The sequence below is a fragment of the Microchirus variegatus genome (assembly GCF_963457635.1).
Source record: "Microchirus variegatus genome assembly, chromosome: 18".
Classification (NCBI taxonomy): domain Eukaryota; kingdom Metazoa; phylum Chordata; class Actinopteri; order Pleuronectiformes; family Soleidae; genus Microchirus; species Microchirus variegatus.
In genome coordinates this window covers 20,783,485-20,802,592 of record NC_139819.1, presented here as the reverse complement: position 1 = coordinate 20,802,592, position 19,108 = coordinate 20,783,485, and the positions used below count along the sequence as shown (strand labels likewise).

The window sequence follows — 19,108 nt, the reverse complement described above, 5'->3', positions numbered from 1 at the left end:
CATGTTGTTTGTGTGTGATGGAAAGTTAGGCCACATCATCATCATCATCATAACCGAGGACCTTACTGTTGCTCACACAGGCGCATGTACATTTGGTGGCGCACACATGGCGCACAAAGCCAAAGATAGAGTAACAAATCAGGAATTTCCCTCCTGCCACTCCTGAGAGCGAAGAAGAGGACAGACGTTACGAGTTAAGCGCTTCTCCTCCGAGAGGACAAAGCAAGAAGGCAGCTAATTTGCCTCTTTTATTATATAAATATTATTATTAATAATAATATAATAGTCATCATTGTTAGGTCGTCTTGTAAGTATTATCACATAGTTCCCATCAGGACATTACAAAGTGGTTTAATCCTGGAGCCATCAACTTTGCACGATGTCGACTTTTAGAAACTTTCCTGGAATAAAGGAGAACAACGCACCAGTTTTGTCTTGGTGACTTCGGCAGCTGAACGGATTTATTTGTCCTTTTTTTTCGAGTTTTTCGATAACCAAAAAGGATGTCGCGTCTATAAAGAAACTGCATCTGGATTATGTGCTTTGAAACGCAGTGGAAAATCCCAGCGTCAGGACTTTTTTTAGGAGGAACGAAATGCGGAGAGAAAACGGCGTCTAGAAGGATGCTGCTGCTTGTACAATGGAAGTGAAGGACTCTTTTGCTGTCGTTGCGGTGGTTTGTCTCTTCTTTTGCTCCAGTTTCAGCCAAGAACTCAACCCCAAAGGCAAGAATGTATGCAAAGCACCGGGGTAAGCATCACTACAGGAAAAAAAACAGTAGTTATTACGCATGAAAATCACTTTTTACGCGTAACACTCTGGTATTATTCTGTTGTATGTCAAGGTAGGACATTTTAAAAGTAGACTCAGAGTTGTATTTACATTCAAATAAGTCGGATCTCCTCCGTACTTTCACTGGCTCGAGATAATCGAGATTATACATGCACGAATAGGTTCAGTCGAATTTAACCACTGATTTATATATATACAGTATATATATATATATTTTACTTTGACCTAGTTTTCCTACATTTTATTTGTACAGCATGCATGCATGCAGGAGGAGGAGGAGTCCATTGAAGAAAGCAGCCATACAGATGTGTACATCTGGAACTAGAGTGTTTTATCCTCCGGTAGGGGGCGCACCAGTTGACTTTCACAGCTTTCGTGGCACCATTTGGTTACGCGAAACTATAGTTTTTTTTTTGGAGAGCTTATGGAAGTTTATTAAACGGTATTTTCTGCACATTGGATATATGTACAATAATATGAACATCCACTGGAACAGCTATCTATTCGCTTCTTTATTATCATGTTTTTGATATTTATGTCAACCGTTTGTGTAGCTATTGTTTTGAAATATTGTATGATTATACATTAACAGATTATATTTTTTGCATACATTTAAAGTGTCTCCCATCAAAGTGTAAGTTATCCAAATAGTATTTCTGTACAAAGTCAGGGCCTGCGTGTGGATGTCACTAGTTTTAAAAGGAAAACATCCAAGGCCACAACTGCTGACTGACTAGAAATGGTTGGAAAGAAGCAGCAAAAATAGTCCAAGGGATTATTTTTCAATATGCTTCAGGAACATTTGTGTTACTGTCCTCACAGTTTCTCAAAGTATATTATGTTATACTATATTGTGACCTCCATTGCACATGGTTGGAAATAAAAAGTCACAAATGCAATAAAAAAAAAAAAGCTATATTCCGTGTGTATTCAAACATTCTGGGAGCAAAAGTGTAACTTTGTGTGAAAAGCCACTTACTTTTGACACAAAAGATGAAGCTGTCATGTCATTGATTTGCCTTTCATATCATATGTCTGTGCACTGTGGACTTTTCATTGGAATATTTTTAGCAGTTGCTTCCACTGCTCTACAAGTTTGACATTTTGCCCTCTTTCCATTATTCAGTGTTCACTGCAGTGCTTGTTTTCCCGTTATGCCCATTGTCTTTTTATTTTTGTGTATTGTATAGTGTTTTATATTTTTTTCAACTGAATGAATAGGAGGAAGTAGTTCAGAATTTATCATCACTACTCAGCTTTTTCAAACTGTTTCACTTTGCAAAATCAGCTGCTGAAATCTTGCAGGAATGGAAGCATACGTCCCAACTCAACCTCTCAACACTGATTGTTTTTAGAGTCGAATGTTCCCAAAAATGCTTAGAGTTGTGATGCAGAAATGACCTAGTTGAATGAGTATAAAAACCAGCCATTGAAGCGAGTGCTGACGTGATTTGCTGCATGTTAAAGGTCAACAAGGATCAACTCAATACTTTCAACTGCATTTCGTCAAAATATGAAGCCGCAGAGTTCAGTCCCGAGACATTTTATGTGCAAAAATTTGTCTAAAGGCTCATTTGCTCCCTCATAATAAGTGGAAGCATGTAGAGGTTAAGCCTGTGACATCGTCCACGTGCCCATTTTAGAATAAAAAAGCTCCCTGTTCATTGACAGAAGGCATCCTTCCTTCTCCAGATGCTGCAAGGGAGGCAGATGTAAAGCAGAGGCCCCCATAGAGGTCATAGGAGTGGGAGGAAGAAGAGACCCATAAATCCTTTCCCGACAGGCCGCAAACTTAACTGCAAAATGTCTACTTTGAATATTAATACTGCTTCTTCAGTTTTCCTAGAAGGCTGGAGGAGCTGATAAACTGCAGATTTTGACAGTTGCTACCATTCACAGTTAGTTGTAAATGAACCCTGTTCACGACATGATGCAACCATGTGTGAAGCATATGTGTCTCGTACGATTCTGTACACACGTAAACCACATCAATAAGAACTGTGAGATTAAGTGTGCATGAGCTGGGTGTGGATGTTGCCGCCTTGATACGTTTGTTTTGACCGTGTTTTATCTTCTCCCCTCTCATTTTGGATATCATAATCATTTTTCTCGCAGGTCATCAGGATTGCTGTGTTGCAGCGGATGGGGGCAGCTAGGGGACGAATGCCTGACACGTATGTAACCATTACACATTGCTAACGTCACACTGCTTATTGTTGCGAGCCAGTTGAATAATGTGGCCTGTTCTTGTTCGCCCAAAGCTCTCTGTGAAGGCAACTTCACCTGCAAGGAAAATGAGGTGTGTGTCAGGCCAAATGAATGTCGCTGTCGCCATGGATACTTTGGAGCTAGCTGTGACACCAGTAAGAGATTGTTGTTTTGTTTTTTTACTATTAAATCCACAATTATCCTTTGCCTTTGTCAAATTTGTTTTTCTACCATTCCGTCTAAGATGGCAGTCCAGATTCTGTCTCTGAGCTTTTACTGGCATGATGTCATAACATCCATTGTACTGTACTTTTGCTGTTTTGAAAATCATTCAGTGGCTGCGGAGTTTGAAAGCAGGGCCCAAAGTGAAAGCGAGAAGTGTAACTACTGTGACGTTATCACTGGTCTTCATACTACGTTCTGATCCTGCCCTGCAGGGTTTGCAGTGTGAGAGATGCAAACATCTCCAAACATCTGTTCTTATTCCGTCATGCATAACGGCCCTTGTTTTTCCCAAATAACTCTATTTTAGTTTCATCAGTCCACAGCACCTTATTCCAAATATGCTTTAGCGTACCTCAAGCGACTCTGTTTGTGGCGGGTGCAGAGAAAAGGCTTTTTCTGCATTACTCTTACATACAGCATCTCCTTGGGTAAAGTGGGCTGAATAGTTGAACAATGCACAGTGACGCCATCTGCAGCAAGATGATGCCCAAACTTTTGCATACCACTGTATACATATATAATTTAAGTCCATATTTAACTTTATACCTTCTAAAATGTCAGCATTACTTTTCAGACACACCCTTTGACAGACCCTCTTTCTCTTGTTTAAGAATATTTTACAAATCAGAAGATTTTTCTGTTTCTTGATGACAACCCTGTCTTTTAACAGAGTGCCCCGCACAGTTCTGGGGTCCTGACTGCAAAGGGAAATGTATTTGCTACCCAAACGGACAGTGCGATGACTTGACCGGCCAGTGTACCTGCAACCACAACCGCTGGGGACCAAACTGTGAGAATGTGTGCCTGTGCCAAAAGGGCAAATGTGATCAAGAGACAGGCAAATGCACATGCCACTCTGGCGCCTGGGGTTCCCAGTGCAACAACAACTGCTACTGCAGCATCAACTCCGTCTGTGATGCGATGACAGGTCGTTGCCAGTGTCACCCGGGCTGGACGGGGAGGAACTGCGCAATCCAGTGTAGTTGTAACAACTCACCGTGTGACCAGTTCACGGGACGTTGCCAGTGCCGCGAGAGGCTGTGGGGCCCGCGGTGTGAGCGATACTGCCAGTGTGTCCACGGTAAATGCAACCAAGCCGATGGCTCGTGTACGTGCACTCCAGGCTACCGTGGAAAGTTCTGCAGGGAACCTTGTCCTGCTGGATTCTATGGACAGAACTGCAGGAACAGGTGGGGTGAAATTGGCAGAGAGCAAATATACCATTTCAAAAACACAGGAAACATGCAGTTTTACAGATGCCTAACATTAAGGACCCTTCTCTGATCCATATGATGGGGCAATTTTGTGGTTTTGATATGAAGATTTAAGATTTAATATAAACTGCAGCTGATAACTATTAGAATATCTGACCATGATGGTATGTACAGTGATTCAAGTTTCCATGGACTTAGAACATTGTTGTTTATCTCACTCTTTTAATTGTCATTAGAGCAGCGATATAAAACATGTAAATACACATGTCCTCCATCCTGTTAAATTGTTTTTATTACACGCAGATGACCGAGAAGAATGTTTGTGTTAACAAACAAGACAAATCCTGTTTTTTTTTTTAAATTCGCCTCACCACAGATGTGGACACTGCAAGGGCCAGCAGCCTTGTAAAGTCACAGAGGGACGCTGCATCACCTGCGACAGAGGCTGGAACGGGACACGCTGTGATCAGCTCTGCACCAAGGGCTTCTTTGGCGACAACTGCCAGGAGGTGTGTCCCACCTGTAAGGACGGTCACCACTGCGACCCCATTCATGGCAAGTGCTCACACTGTAACCCTGGCTGGATTGGGGACAGGTAAGAAAACACACACTCAGAAAGAAGCATGCATAGCATGTGCAGTGAGACTCTATATCATCATGAGAGCTATATCATCATCAAGAAGATAAAGGCATGTTGTCAGGAGTGTTTATAAGGGACTTTGCTACTTTGCTATTTTAGGAAGATGCAAGAGCACTGATTAACATACATTGCTAACTGCTACAATTTAGACTCTTAAAAAGTATTTATTCAACACTGTCTGAACCACCACTGTACTGTTTTGAATTTTTGAAAAATGTGTGACGACATTTTTGTAAAAGACTATGATTATGACATTCACTCTCCTGTGTGTCATAGGTGTGAGGTGCGCTGCCCCAATGGCACATATGGAGAGAACTGTGAGAACAACTGCAGCCACTGTTATAATGGCATCTGTCATGTGGTCACCGGAGAGTGCCTCTGTGACCCGGGGTTTTATGGCACCTAGTAAGTCACAGGACCATCTTCTGAAATCTTTCTGTTAAATTCTTTAAGGCTTCCATCGGAGAGTAAAAAAAACGTTGAAACAATCATGTGACCCTACTTATCCCCCATTCGTTCTCTCTCTCATTTGACACATCTGACGCTTGGAACAGACATAAAACAGATGTTGTTTTTTTATCTCTTCTCTGTATTCAAGCTGCAATATGACCTGTCAACCTGGCCAGTACGGAGTGAACTGCAATCAAACTTGCTCTTGCCATGACAGGGACTGTGATCCTGTGTCTGGGGCCTGCTATCTTCGTAAGAAAATGTTTTTATATTAAGAGCCAGCACATGCTTTGTGGTCGCGATGTTTTTCAGGGTTTTTCTGTGAACAGAAACAGAAACCAGTCTTTTTTCTATAAGACAAAACAGATCTGTTTTACAGAAACAGTCCGAACCCTCTGAATGTGTTTGTCCAAAAAGCCAGACAGCACGAGTGAAGTTTGTGTATTAAATGTCTAATAGTTGGCCGTGTACACCGAGTACCCACAAACACATCTATTCAGGTCAGTGTGTGTAGTGGGAAAGTTAACATAGCGGGTCCTTGATACTGTTTCCAGACCCAGACCGGCGTTCTTTTTATGGCTGTGTTTGTTGGCCCTATTCCTGTCCAGCTAGAGGGAGAGAGGGGAGGGGAGAGAAAGAGAGAGAGAAGGAAAGGAAGGAAGAAGAAAGAAGAGGGGGATGGATGGAGAAAATGGAGAGGAAAAGAGACCTTGGAAGGGAGACAAAGAATAGAGAAAAAAGTGGATGGCTTGGAAATAGATGACTGGAGGCAGCCAGGCAGGAAGAATATGATTTTTGAGGATGCAGAGGTAGCAGGGATTTTTTTATGCAAGGACATAATGAGGAGGTGGTTCATTCAAGGCCTCGTCACTTTTAGCTTACCACATTTACAAAACTCACCACGCAACAATCCATCTCAGCCTGATGTGACAAAGTAAAGATATGCAAGTATCCACGACTTAACCTATAAGTGGGTGGGAAACATTATTTTGAGCACTAATTTCATTATAATCTTCTAACACAATATAAAGCAAGTGATCTGAGAGAGAACTAGATTTATCCACCCCCTTTATAAGCTTTCTTTACAGCCTTGAGGAAATCCAGCCCATGACAGAGGACTTTAAAGATAGCATGAATGGATCTTCCAGGGTTCCAAAAGGCTTCTTCAAGGGCTGAGGTTCTACCTGGAACCATTTGCTTCTGAAAACCCCTCCCTTTGGAGGGTTCCGCCTTCCAGGTGGAACCTTTATAAAAAGGTTCCACCCAAAAATGGTTCTCCTATGAGGACAAGCCGAATAACCTTATATGGTTCTACTTAGCACTTTTATTTCTAAGAGGGTTTAAGGGAACAGGGTAACACGAACACAGTGCAGCTCAAATAACTAGTTTGATTTGGGCTCTGATGTAAAGTAACCAGGGTTAAAAGAGAAACCAATCAGAGGGCAGATCAGGGAGCAGACCCTTCTGTTGGCTGTTAGCAACTGTGTTCACATCTTTGATGGAAAGGTCTGCCGTGTATGAGGCTTGTGGGATGGACAAAGGACAGGGGGGCCTCCATCCCAAAATGTTAGTATTTACAACCTGAGACTTTAGACTCACCATTTACGGCATTTCTTTAAAATCCACCATCTCCAGTTTTATGTCATGGTTTTCTCTTCTCCAGTATCTTGCAAGCACTTATAATCATTTAGCAATGCTGCACTTTTTTATCAGGGGTGTACCTCACTCGAAGTGGGCGGGGAGCTAATAAATCATGGCCTTATGGTGAAGGGTGTGTTGTAATGAGGGCTTTGAGGGGAGGAAGTTGCTTGCAAGAAATCAGTAATGAAAGGGTAAGCGGTCTTTTGTCTTGTGAGAGATAAGATTAATAGTGAATTATCTGGAGTGAATTTCAGCCCTGAGATGCCTCGTGTCATAGCAGCTTCTGTAAATCCGGTATAATGCTTTATTGTTATAATATGCGGCAACTTTCACGTTAACAAAAACATACAGTGAGCTAAACCTTATGCTCGTCATCCCAATGTATTTTCAGAGTTGAGGTTAGGGTTACCCTTACCCTATTATAATTTACTTTATATGTAGTGATGATAAGGGGGGGGGGGGTGTTAAAACTGGCACTAGGAGTTTCCCTGTGCCAATGTGGCACACCCAGAATTCTCAACATCTCATCTTTCAGAGCCCAACCAGCGGATGGGTGTGATTGCGGCTGGAACGCTGGTCTCCTTTTTACTGATTGTCCTGCTCTCCATGGTGTGCTGCTGCTGCCTGTGTCGACATAAAGATGACCACAAGTAAGTGACAGATAACAGGGGTCGTCATTCTTTTTGAATATGTAATTTAAGACATATCTTTAGAAAATATTTTCCTAAAGTACTGTTAAATATTGACACTTAGTGGCAATGGGACATAGCCAGCGAGCCCTCAAAAGAGGCACAGGGCCAGGTTTAATATCCCTCTTTGTGAATCATTTGGATTTCCATAGCATCATCCTTTCTACAGTCCTAACCAAGACAACTCTACCAACAGCAAAAAAGCCAAGCGGATCCTGTGTGGACGATTCAGCCGAATCAGCACTAAACTTCCCCGTATTCCACTAAGGCGACAGAAACTGCCCAAAGTAGTCGGTAAGCCCCTAAACTCTTTCTCATGCCCCACCGCAGTGCTGCTGCATGCTGCCTTCGTATGTGATCTTTTCTTGGGTGCGTGCAACATGGGCTGCTGGAGTCCATATCCCTGACTTTTTAAAAGCTGACACATTAACAACAGATGATGACATCACACTGGGGATGTCGTCGACTATGATAACAGTGAATTAAGTGTATGACACAGATGAATGGCAATCAGACTGAGCATTTCACGCGAGTGCTAATTTTGTCTGCTTCTTAGATGATGAAAAATGTTGAAAAGTGTATGGTGACTGCCAGGCGAGTGTGGGCTTTCATTTGAAAGGAATGCACTGGTTTTAGAGCCCCTTATTATTCTTGGCACCCTCAAATGCCATGTGTTCATGTTATTACAACCCCAAACTGGGGCTTTTTTTTCTTCTCTTTTTCTTTGCTCATTTCCATCATCTTTTCTGGGGCTAAGGAGGAGGCTGTGTTATTAAAGGAAGCCCAGTAGTTGTCAAGGGGCCTCGGGTGGTGCTGAGTGATGTGCTATCAAAGGCAGCACTGTTTGGGTGGACACTGTAGCCCTCCTGCCCCATTTGGACGACTTGTGGTATGTGACAGATATGTCTGTGACCTCAGTCTTATCCATTTTTTTTACATAGTAGACAGAAAGAAAGAAAGAAAATACATGTTGATATTTTTAACCCCACTACACGTGATTATACAATCACAAATCAATTATTTTATTTTTATTCTATCTCTTTAATCTCTGTACAATATGAATAAATATTCTTATTTGAATACTGCATGCAGTCTAAATAAAGGCTAAATGTACAATATTTTGAGCAATTATTATTCTTATTGTACAAGCATTTAAGAGCTGAGAGGACAATAGTGCAAAATAAACTTATGATATTTTAATATAATAACAAACTAAATGTATAGTGCATCCTCCGTAACAATGAACAGTGCTTAACCATAACACGAAGAAATAGATAATACATTCCAAGCCAGACAAGGAATTTGATTAAAAGGGCAAAATCAGTTTATAAAAGAATGGTCAAATGCTGCATATTTTCTGCTTTCTACTCCCCAGACATGACTATCATTGTAACTGAATATCTTAAGGCAAAACAAGCAACATTAAATTGACATTTATTGAAGTCAGAATGCAGTGAAAGGAAGCATGGTTTCTTTTCCTTGCATGAGCAGCACATGCCCCCTCAGTCGTCCAATTGAATATTTAAGCTCGAGTCTGTCTCCGCTATGCCTCACTGCAAAATACACAAGGACAGAGTTGCCTTTGTTATGATGACAGTATGGGGTAAGAGCCTGACCATGTGAATAAATGTGTCAGCCACAGGCACAATGTCAAATTTAAGTCAATTATAATATGAAGTCAAAATTGTCAGATAAGGAAGAAGATACTTAGACACAATAGAGCTCAAATCTAGGTTTTTACAACAAATTACTTACAGCTTCTTCTACTTCCTATGTTGCCTTAGATATATTTTTGTTACTTTGTTTTTCTGTTGATTTATCCACAGTAGGTCTGCCAGTTTTAAGAAAGTCTAAATCTGACCAGGGATACTCACTCCTGCGCACAGATACACATTCCAGAGGGGGCCCGATGAGGCTGGAAACAGGAAATGGTCAAATTTACCCCAGCCAATGGTGATTTATCCACACCAGGGTCAGTGGCAACAGATGTGGCAAGAACAAATGAAAAAAAAAATAAATGGAGGGAGGCGTGGGAGGATCCTGACAATATTTGCTCTTTTGTCAGCATAGTTAGCCGCCAAATGAAAACAAAGTCACCAACTTACCTTTGAGCAGAACTATGACTGTGTGTAGTCTGGCGTTCCATGCTAAACATATTTACTACATGTCCTACAAAGTCATGTCTGTTCTGCATTCCTTGCATCCACAGAATCCAAATGCTTGCCCCTGGGTCAGGCGGTAAGAACACACAACCTGCTTGTTTTCCTCTTTATTTATCCATGTGGGAAAGTTGGCTTGCTCTACAAACACATTTGCTATGACACACTGAAAAATACAAAACCAGTGTGCGAAATATCCATTAATAATTGGGGGGTGGGGGGATCCCATCGCCCATTTGTTGCGCAATACTGTTTCACAAACCCCAGGTGCCACCCTGCAGTATTGGCTATCTTCCCTGTCAGATGTGGGCTTGTGTGGGCCTTTTCCACAGTGGCATTTGGAAAGCAATTATTAAATCATAAAGAAAGAATCCAAAGTGTATTATGTATGTAGATCATATATGTAAAACTGAAAGTACAAAAATATTTAGGAAAAAAACATGCTTTCAATGTGTAGAGTTCAGCAATAAAACAATAACAATCATATGATCATGTTTAGTACACTTAACTTAATTATTGCCTGCTGTTACTGTACTAGCATCCAGGTAATAGCTTGGTAATGATAATTAGATTTGGCAATTTCTATGTTATAATGTTGAAATTAATTTTCATTTATGTCCCACTGACACTTTACATGTGTCCCTGCTGCAACACACCTTCATTCAAATGAATGGATCGTTATCATGTGTTTGCAGTGCTTGTTGTTTAGCTGACAATTTGAATCTGGTGTGTTGGGCCAGGAAAACATCAAAAATATGCAGGGCACCAGGATACCAGTAGAGAAATGTATTGTAATTGAACTACCACAGTTACAGTTACTATTACAAAAGTATTACCAAAGTATAACAATATATATGTAATGCTTTTGTTTAAGTTGTGTTTAAACAGACAAACTAATAACATTGTCATGGGCTATTTCAGGCCTTTTACTATTGGCATCTAATATGCCCATGACTTCCACTGCTGGACCAGACATTTGAACTAGCAGCCTTCGCGTTGCAACTGAGCTCTTAAACCTCTCGACTTCCACTGCCGCAGGTCTGTAAATGCATTTGCTACCCCAACCCCCACCGAGCAACTGTGACGGTAGAGTTCTGCAGCTGGGACGTGTCAATAATGCCCTGTTGTGCTGTGGCCTCCAAAGTAGGAATGGATCACAGTGGCATCCAGTCAGTGCAATATGTGCTAGACCTGCAGTCCGTAGGGAGATGCTTTCAAGGGTAGCAGTTGTTCATCACTGCATGGACATAATGCTGAAAAATGCCCATGTGTTAGCTTGTCGACTAACTTAACTTAACAAAGGTCAGATGCTCTACATTCCTGCATTGCTCAGAGCAGCCATGCAGCATCAGCCACACAAGTAGGTACCTAGTTTACTTGCTTTGGAACACACTGTAACACATAAATGACGGTGCCCTTAAATGTTGCAACCCTCCATATACAAATCCAACAGACTTGTTATGATATGTGTGTGTATGTGTTTCAGACACATGTTAACTGGTTTGACATTATCCAAACACACCAACACTTCAGAGAGACAAAAAATCTCCAGAGACAAAATCTCTTCACTCTCATATGGTGGTAGGCAGAAAGCTGGGCAAGGGAATCGAGACAGGAAAAAAAATCGGTCTTGTTCAGTTTGCGCTTAATGATGAGCGTTAACAGAGAGGAAATAGGTCATCTGCTAATGATACACAGTATTGTTTTAATGTTCTTGTTCTAGAGCACTTCAAAGGCGCATGGATATCAAACAGCTCTGGAAAGATGCCTTATGTAGAATGATATTATTGATGAAATACAAATACATATCAATAATTCCATATAAAATCACCAAAATCTGCAAAAACTGTGCCTCAGACATCCTCACGTATCTCAGTAACAGTCAACAACACCCGTGGAGCAAGATGTTGTTCCTAGTCAGTCACTGCCACAGATGGAGAGTTTATCTGAGGTCTAAACTAACGGATGGAGCCATGTGTCATCAGCCATATAGAATTATCTGATGTGGTCGGTCAACGCAAGTTAACGGCTTTGAGAGTTTGGGCGAGAACTGTTCATGCCAGATGGAAAGATGAAACCATGTGTGTCCGTCAGACACCACAGCTGTTGCAAGACTGACGGGTCAGCACAATCCTGCTGTGTCTGAAGGTGGGGGGAGGAAGATGGAGACAGTGAGGGAGAAACATGACATGAAACTACATTTAACTGCAAAAGAAGACAGTGAAAGAAAATCATTTGTGGCCCAGTTCCCTAAACATCTGCATCCTAGAGTTGAACAAAATAACAATAAGATAACCATATCATTAGCTCAGTCTACAAAGCTGACATTTTATTAGCCTAATTTTTAAAGCTGAAATACACAACTTTTTATAAAACTATAAGAACATTGTAACAGTGATAGTGTGTTGATACAGTATATTGTTGATTATTGTGACCTGATGACTTCTGACCTTGCTGCTGTCTTTGTGTTTATGTTAGTCATGAAACAATAATACCAAGTGGAACCGCTATAGAGACACACGAGTTGTTCGATGTGTCTTTAATGCAGAGCTGAGTTGTTATAAATCTTCTCATCTCCCTCAATGAAGTATATATATGTATATATACTGTCTATATAAACAAGAAACAACTGCCAGCTCTGTGTTCCAATGTGTGCCAATCAATGGTACATCAGTTGCACAAAACTACTTTGGCAATGTGGAGCCAGGCTTACAGGTCAGGGGGAGATTTTATCATCCCCACACAAAGTATCATTAGAATTTTTACTAGAGGACTTGAACCTAGCACTGCTAACTTTCCCTACTGACAACATCACTGAGACCAACAAGCTGATATATGCAGCAGCATCAGTGATCCTCTTGATGTTTGGCTACAAGATGAACAACATAAGCCTTAAAGGGACAATGTGTAGTATTTATGGGTTTATATAACCCAAAATCCACTTCTTTATACATATTATGTGCTCCTGCATTGTCTAGTCGCTGTATAATAGTTTTTGTTTCATTTTCGTAGTGTTTCAAAAAGTCATGTAAAATAACATGGTCGCGGGCCGCGGTTGCATAGCCACTGTTAGCAGCGAGACGCCATGTTTCTACCGGAGCCTGTAAGGACAAACCCTCGCCTCACAAACCTCATCTGCTGACACGGAGAAAGACGACGAGGACGACATTTGACCAGCTGCGGATACCGTAGTGCTCAGGGAAGGGAGGGGGTGAGCAGAGCAGCAGTTCTTTGTTGTAAATTTCAGCCTCTCCTCTAGATGGCACTATAAACTACTTACTTCACCTTTAAGGAGCAATACTCTCCATGAGAGGAAGAGGAAGCTAATATCAAGGCAACACGAAGAGAAGTTGGGCACAGAACACTGTGGCAAAGAAAGAGCTGTCGGCCACATCCAGACATGGCTGGACAGTCCTCATCATGAAGGACCAATATCCTGCCACAGCACAATATGAAAGATCATGTCAGGCATTGTTGCAACTAAGGTGACTAGGCACATGGTTCAATACAAGAACAGAGCCCAAAAAGTAATTGGCAGTATCACCGGGGAGCCAAGCACCAATTACTAGATGACAGGGCAGTCACAAAGGACTGTAAGCCCAGGAAAACCAACCTGGGCACTACATGGGCTGACCAGAAAGTATATGACTTAATGCCTCATGATGACCCCCTCTGGAGGCCAACTCAAGGCCCAACACACAAGTGAACATCAAATGTGGAATATACCATGGAGATGCTCTGTTATCCTTGCTGTTCTGCATTTAGGCCTGATTTAGGCCCCCTCAACCAGATCATCACAAAGAGTGTATTTGGAAAAGCCTCCACACTTGTATTTGATGAAGCAGCTTGTAACTTTTGTTTGAAAGGCAAGAGACGCACACACACACACACACAGTATGTGCACACAGTGTGTCTTTATAGTCGTTTATCTTGGGTTGCTGTGACGTTTGTTTTTTCCCACCTTTGCTGGTGCAGGCTAATGTTTCCCATAGACTTCAATTCATTATGCTAAGATAGCGCACTGTGCTAACGACTTTGTGGTGATCTGGATTCTGTCCGGAGAGTTGAAGTGCAAAGAGTAGTGCATCCCGTATATTTTTTAAATGTTGATCGGATAAACTTGATTGGCAGCTCTGGTGGGGGGGTGGCCGATCATATTCCAGGGGTAGCCCCTACCCCCAGCCACCCCAGTGTGGAACCTCTGGAAGAGGACCTGAGCTTGGAGGATATTTGTATGTCATTTAATGCAAAAACATTGCATCTATTACAATCTCATATATTGTGAAGGCTATTTCTTTTGGACATGAATAAATTATTTTGTGAATTAACCACCCCATGACATCCTGCAATTTTTAAAGGACTCATTTACATACTGTATCTCTTGGTTTACTGGTAGTTTAAGACACAATGAGCACTTGGTCCATCAAAACAATGCTGTTGATCGTGTGTTAAGTGAGAATGTCTGTTTCTTTTCTATCATTTCGCCTGACAGGATGAAACTAAAAAGCTTATTCTGAAAAGCTTTTGATTTCAAAAACCCATAACATTTCTTTGTTTGTTAACCCACACGCCAAACCAATAAAACCTTCATTTTCTGCAGAGTCACTTAAACCAGTATTTCTGCAGCAGTTGTGAGAATGAATGTTGTTCTTGTAACATTGTTCAATAGCCCCTAGCTGACCTTTTAGCTTCTGCATTTGTTTTCTGTTTGCAGTAGCCCACCATGATCCAGACACCTTTAACTGCAGCTTCATCGAACCCCCTTCAGTGGCCGAGCAGCCCTCCCCGACCTCCTGGTCATCCCAGGAGTCCTTCTCTTCCTTTGACAGTGGAGATGAGGGGCCAGTTTACTGTCTACCCCACGAAGGTGAGTCACTCTTAACAATACATAAACAATTTAATTGACACTCAAGATCCACAAAATGCTGCGTACAATGACATCATCCCTGGAATTGTAATCAGAGATAGCGGACCTTTTATCATATTCCATCTAGAACCATGTTTTGCTTGGAGAACACAGAGTATAAACAGGAAATGGAATAGTCAAGTCAGCATATGAAACAAATCCAAACACTGACTAACTCCTTGAAGTTGGCTGGGAAACGCCCATTTGAACAGTTTCTATTCTGAAAGACTGCAAGTGAGGTTTTGTTTGTGGAGATTTTTTTAGTATGTGTTTGATTGATTTAGCAGTGTGATGAAGTTTTCCCAGCTCCATGAGTGGTTCAAGGACTTTTAACAATTAACTTTCAGCAAAATGCCTTTGGCACAAAATAATTACTCTAACATTATGAAAATGTTTTGGATTAACACAGATAGGATCCTTTTGTCTTGGAACCTCCATTTCTTAGGAATCTGTATATAAATTAAATTAAGTGATACAGATATTATATTTTGAATAGCACATGTATTATTTTCTGGTGGGAACAAAATAATGTCTCCTAGCAGAGAAAAATTACTGCCACCTATGTGGACCAAATATATGACAAAATTGTCATAGGTTTCAGCTTTAGAAGCCACTGTAGGTTTATCTCCTACTATTGTATTTACTATAACAACACATGTGTTGAAAGTGTATGACTTGTATTCAACACTAAATAATTTTACAATGCGGAAATAAAAACAATCTGTATAGCATCCAACATACTTCAGTTAGAAAATACGTGACCATGGACCATGCACCATAACGGTAACACAAATAGAGAAAGCAATTTCCGATGAAATTGCACTTGGATGGCTACCTTCTGTCTGAGCTGAAACCAATCGGGTATGTTGTATTGGATTTGTATGAATGAGAAGTTGAAATAATGAATACAAGTTTTCGAATTGAATCTTTTAATGATTAGAGAGAAGAAAGAAAAGAGCGATTGAGAGTAGAAAATATGTTTGAAATCTGGATTCATCCATTTGGGCTGTTGTGGTAATCACAAAAATCAAATGTGAATGAGACTATTGTAGAGGAATGCAAGATAAAGCACAACAGCACTGTGATACACATATATTTACTAATGCTCATTAGCCGTTAGCTTAGGAATGATGGCTACTCCCTCTCCATTTTATGTCTGTTCAGTCAAAAACAGTCGAAAGTAAACGACATAAAACAGCTTAAAATGTCCTAAATAAGTTGAATATTAATTGTCACAGTGTGGTAATTTATTATATAATTTGCATATGTATTTGTTATCATGTCTGAGATATTGTTTTATTTACTTATAAAGGTAAATTCAATTGACTTTAAGTTTGAATATTGCATGTATAATCTTTGACTCATACCAAATGATCTACCTCTAACCAACAGAATCTGTGAATGACAGCAAAGAGAAGTGCAGCCCCAGCCCAGCAATGGAGAAGCCAGAAGCCACCACCAATGAGCATGATGCAGGAGAGTATACCTCTCTGAAAGACACCAGTATCACAAAGCCAGAAGGCAATGAGCAGCCCCCGATCAAGTCATCTGACAGTGAAGGGTCCACCAGTGGTTCTGAGTCCACAACTGCAGCGCTCTATGCCCGCATAGCTCGCCTCTCCAAGCAGTCCAAAGAGGATGATGGAAGTGGAAAGAATTGGGATGGAACTCCTACACCAGAGGCCAAGCGCAATGGAAAACCACCACCTTCACCTGGTAAGCCAAAACCACGTCCACCAGACCCATCAACCAAGCCCAAGATATCATGGATACATGGAAATACTCCAGGGTCTCCACAGCCAGAACAGCAGGGGCAGGGGGGCATGAAGGCACTTGCAGTGCCTAAGGAGAAAAACAGGAGCTCAAGCGATGGCTCAGCCAAGAGTGAGGAGCGGCAGAAAATGAAGGAAAGAAACCGTGAGCAACAGAAGAAACAGGAAGGAAAGGCAGCAGATGCCAATGACTCCCCCGGTAAACACAAATCTCTGAGAAGTAAGAAGTCAGGGGACGAACACAGCAGTCCCAGTCACATGGAACACATTAATGGTGTAGTTCAGAATGCCCTGAAGAAGATTAGTAACTTCCACAGTTCCTCGTCCGAGAAGAAAAGTTCAAATGACAATCCTAAGGAGACCTCCAAGGAGCCACCCAAGAGCCCCAAGGTAATCCACCCCCATATGAACTCTGAGGCTGCCACACTACTGGCCGCCCAGCTCAAGGAAAAAACCCAAAGCATCAACAGGAATGAGGGGACAGGCTTGACGAAGACCAATGGTTTCTCTACACCCAAGGGAGCCCGGGAGAAGCCGACACCTCCACAGAAAGCCAAGAGGAACCCTTCCAGTGGATTGAGCCAACAGTGCTCCTCCAAGCCCCTGCTGCCCACCTCAAACAGCCTCCAGAAAATGGTGACGCCTGTTTCTTCTGACATGGGGACTGCTGAAACCAAGAGCCCGGAGAAGCAGGACTTGAATGGCTCAAGGTCAGGGGACCCTACGTTGGATACTACACCAAAGAAAACCCCAATAAAAAAGCCACCAAGAAAGAAAGGCAAGGAGGGTACTTTGGATACACCTGAAATCAAAACACCACAGCAAAAGACAGCCATCATGCCACCACAGATAGTGAAGTAAACGGCATGAAGATTGTGACAAATTTCAAAAAAACTTGAATGGATTTGTTGGAATTTGTCGTTTTTCAGACAAGGAATTTAAACTTTTCCTATGCGAGTGTGCTGTGACTTCAAGACCACTCAATAGAGAGAAATGCTTTTAAATTGATGGCATATTGGTGAGTTGTATTGTAATGACCTCTATACACAATTATATTACATTTCAAGAATTCATTTCATTTTTTTTTTACTATGTATCAATTCCACATCACATCCTGTGGCCAAGCCGGACACAACTGTGAAAGCAGTGGCACTTATACGTCATTATTCATCTCCATTCCGCTGCAGTATGTCCACCACTATATTTATATATGAATTCCTTTTGAGGTTGCATAAATACGATTTGCTGCGCAGGAGTCAGAGTTTTTATGAATGCTCTCCACAGGTACTAAAGGTACTAAAAGTAACAGGAAAATTTGAATCCTCTAAGGATTACAAGCTACTTTTGTGTTTTCACTTTTTCTAATTTCATTGGACCAACATGCAGCAATGTCAATTCTTTGATGTCAAGGTCATTTTTTGCAGAGGAAGGATTTCTTAAATATTGTCAGTTGAGCACAACACATTCAAACAGTCATTGTGATTTGTTGGAGAACTTTGTCTGGGTTAGGGTTAATAAATAAAACGCATTCTATCCCCTTCTCCCTGTTGCTACCACAACAGCTTTTGAAAATTCTACTTCACGTTCTTAGAAATGTTCTTCGATCAACGGAAATGTTAAACTCCAAACTGCACAAGTTAAGCTCTTTGATTTTTCAGCTCCATTGGTATGTTCAAGGCTCTTCCGTAAACTAAAATAGCATTTTAGATTTAAGGTTCTTAGGTCTCTGTTGTTTAGTTCCATCACACATGTTGAAGGCCAAACAAGCGTTTTCATGTTTCTGCAGAAAATTGATATTTGAAACCACTTCCATACTTTTGCTAACACCAAATCTCCAGAAAGTGCTCTTACTGTATGTTTTTACTCAGTCAGCTAAACCACTAAGACCAAAAATGATACCCACGCTATCTCTGCCCTCACTTAATGCCATTCTAATAAATCACTTTGAAGTTACATAATTTCTCTGAATTACAGCCAACTCAGTTCCCCTGTGCTGCATATACAGGTCAGTATAATCCAGTAAAACGCAAAGTAGTGGCTGTTTTAGTATTGTTCTACAGGTGAGGAGCAGACCGACATTTTTTTGTTGCTATTTTAACTTAAGAAAAGAAAGTAGGTCAGTACATAATGAGCTGTGTGATCATATGACATGTATTGGTATATGCAAATAGACTTTGAAGTAAAAAAGGAAATGTCAAAGATGTTTTGTCCAGTAATGATCACATGACCTTACGGTAGTAAACCTATGCCAATGTAACAAGGTGCTTTTATCTCAATGTTGCCCTTATAGACTATGAGACGAGATGGTACTGTGCATTGAGTGTTAAAATCTGCCTCAACTGTGGACCAGTTTAAGTGGAGTTGACCTAAATGTCTTTACTAAGTGATTATTCTAATACCAGTCAGGTTTTA

The 19,108-nt window shown here is 41.2% G+C and overlaps 1 protein-coding gene across 1 annotated transcript; it reads left to right on the top strand.

The window, feature by feature from the left end:
- Positions 1-510: 510 nt before the first annotated feature.
- scarf2 (scavenger receptor class F, member 2) lies at positions 511-18,727 on the top strand. The gene is made up of 11 exons (XM_083904438.1): positions 511-750; positions 2,908-2,966; positions 3,054-3,155; positions 3,896-4,415; positions 4,816-5,034; positions 5,356-5,484; positions 5,678-5,781; positions 7,706-7,820; positions 8,029-8,153; positions 14,733-14,885; positions 16,317-18,727. Exons 1-11 carry the CDS (start codon positions 641-643, stop codon positions 17,555-17,557), a joined length of 2,877 nt encoding a protein of 958 aa, XP_083760564.1. The 5' UTR covers positions 511-640; the 3' UTR covers positions 17,558-18,727.
- Positions 18,728-19,108: the final 381 nt, after the last annotated feature.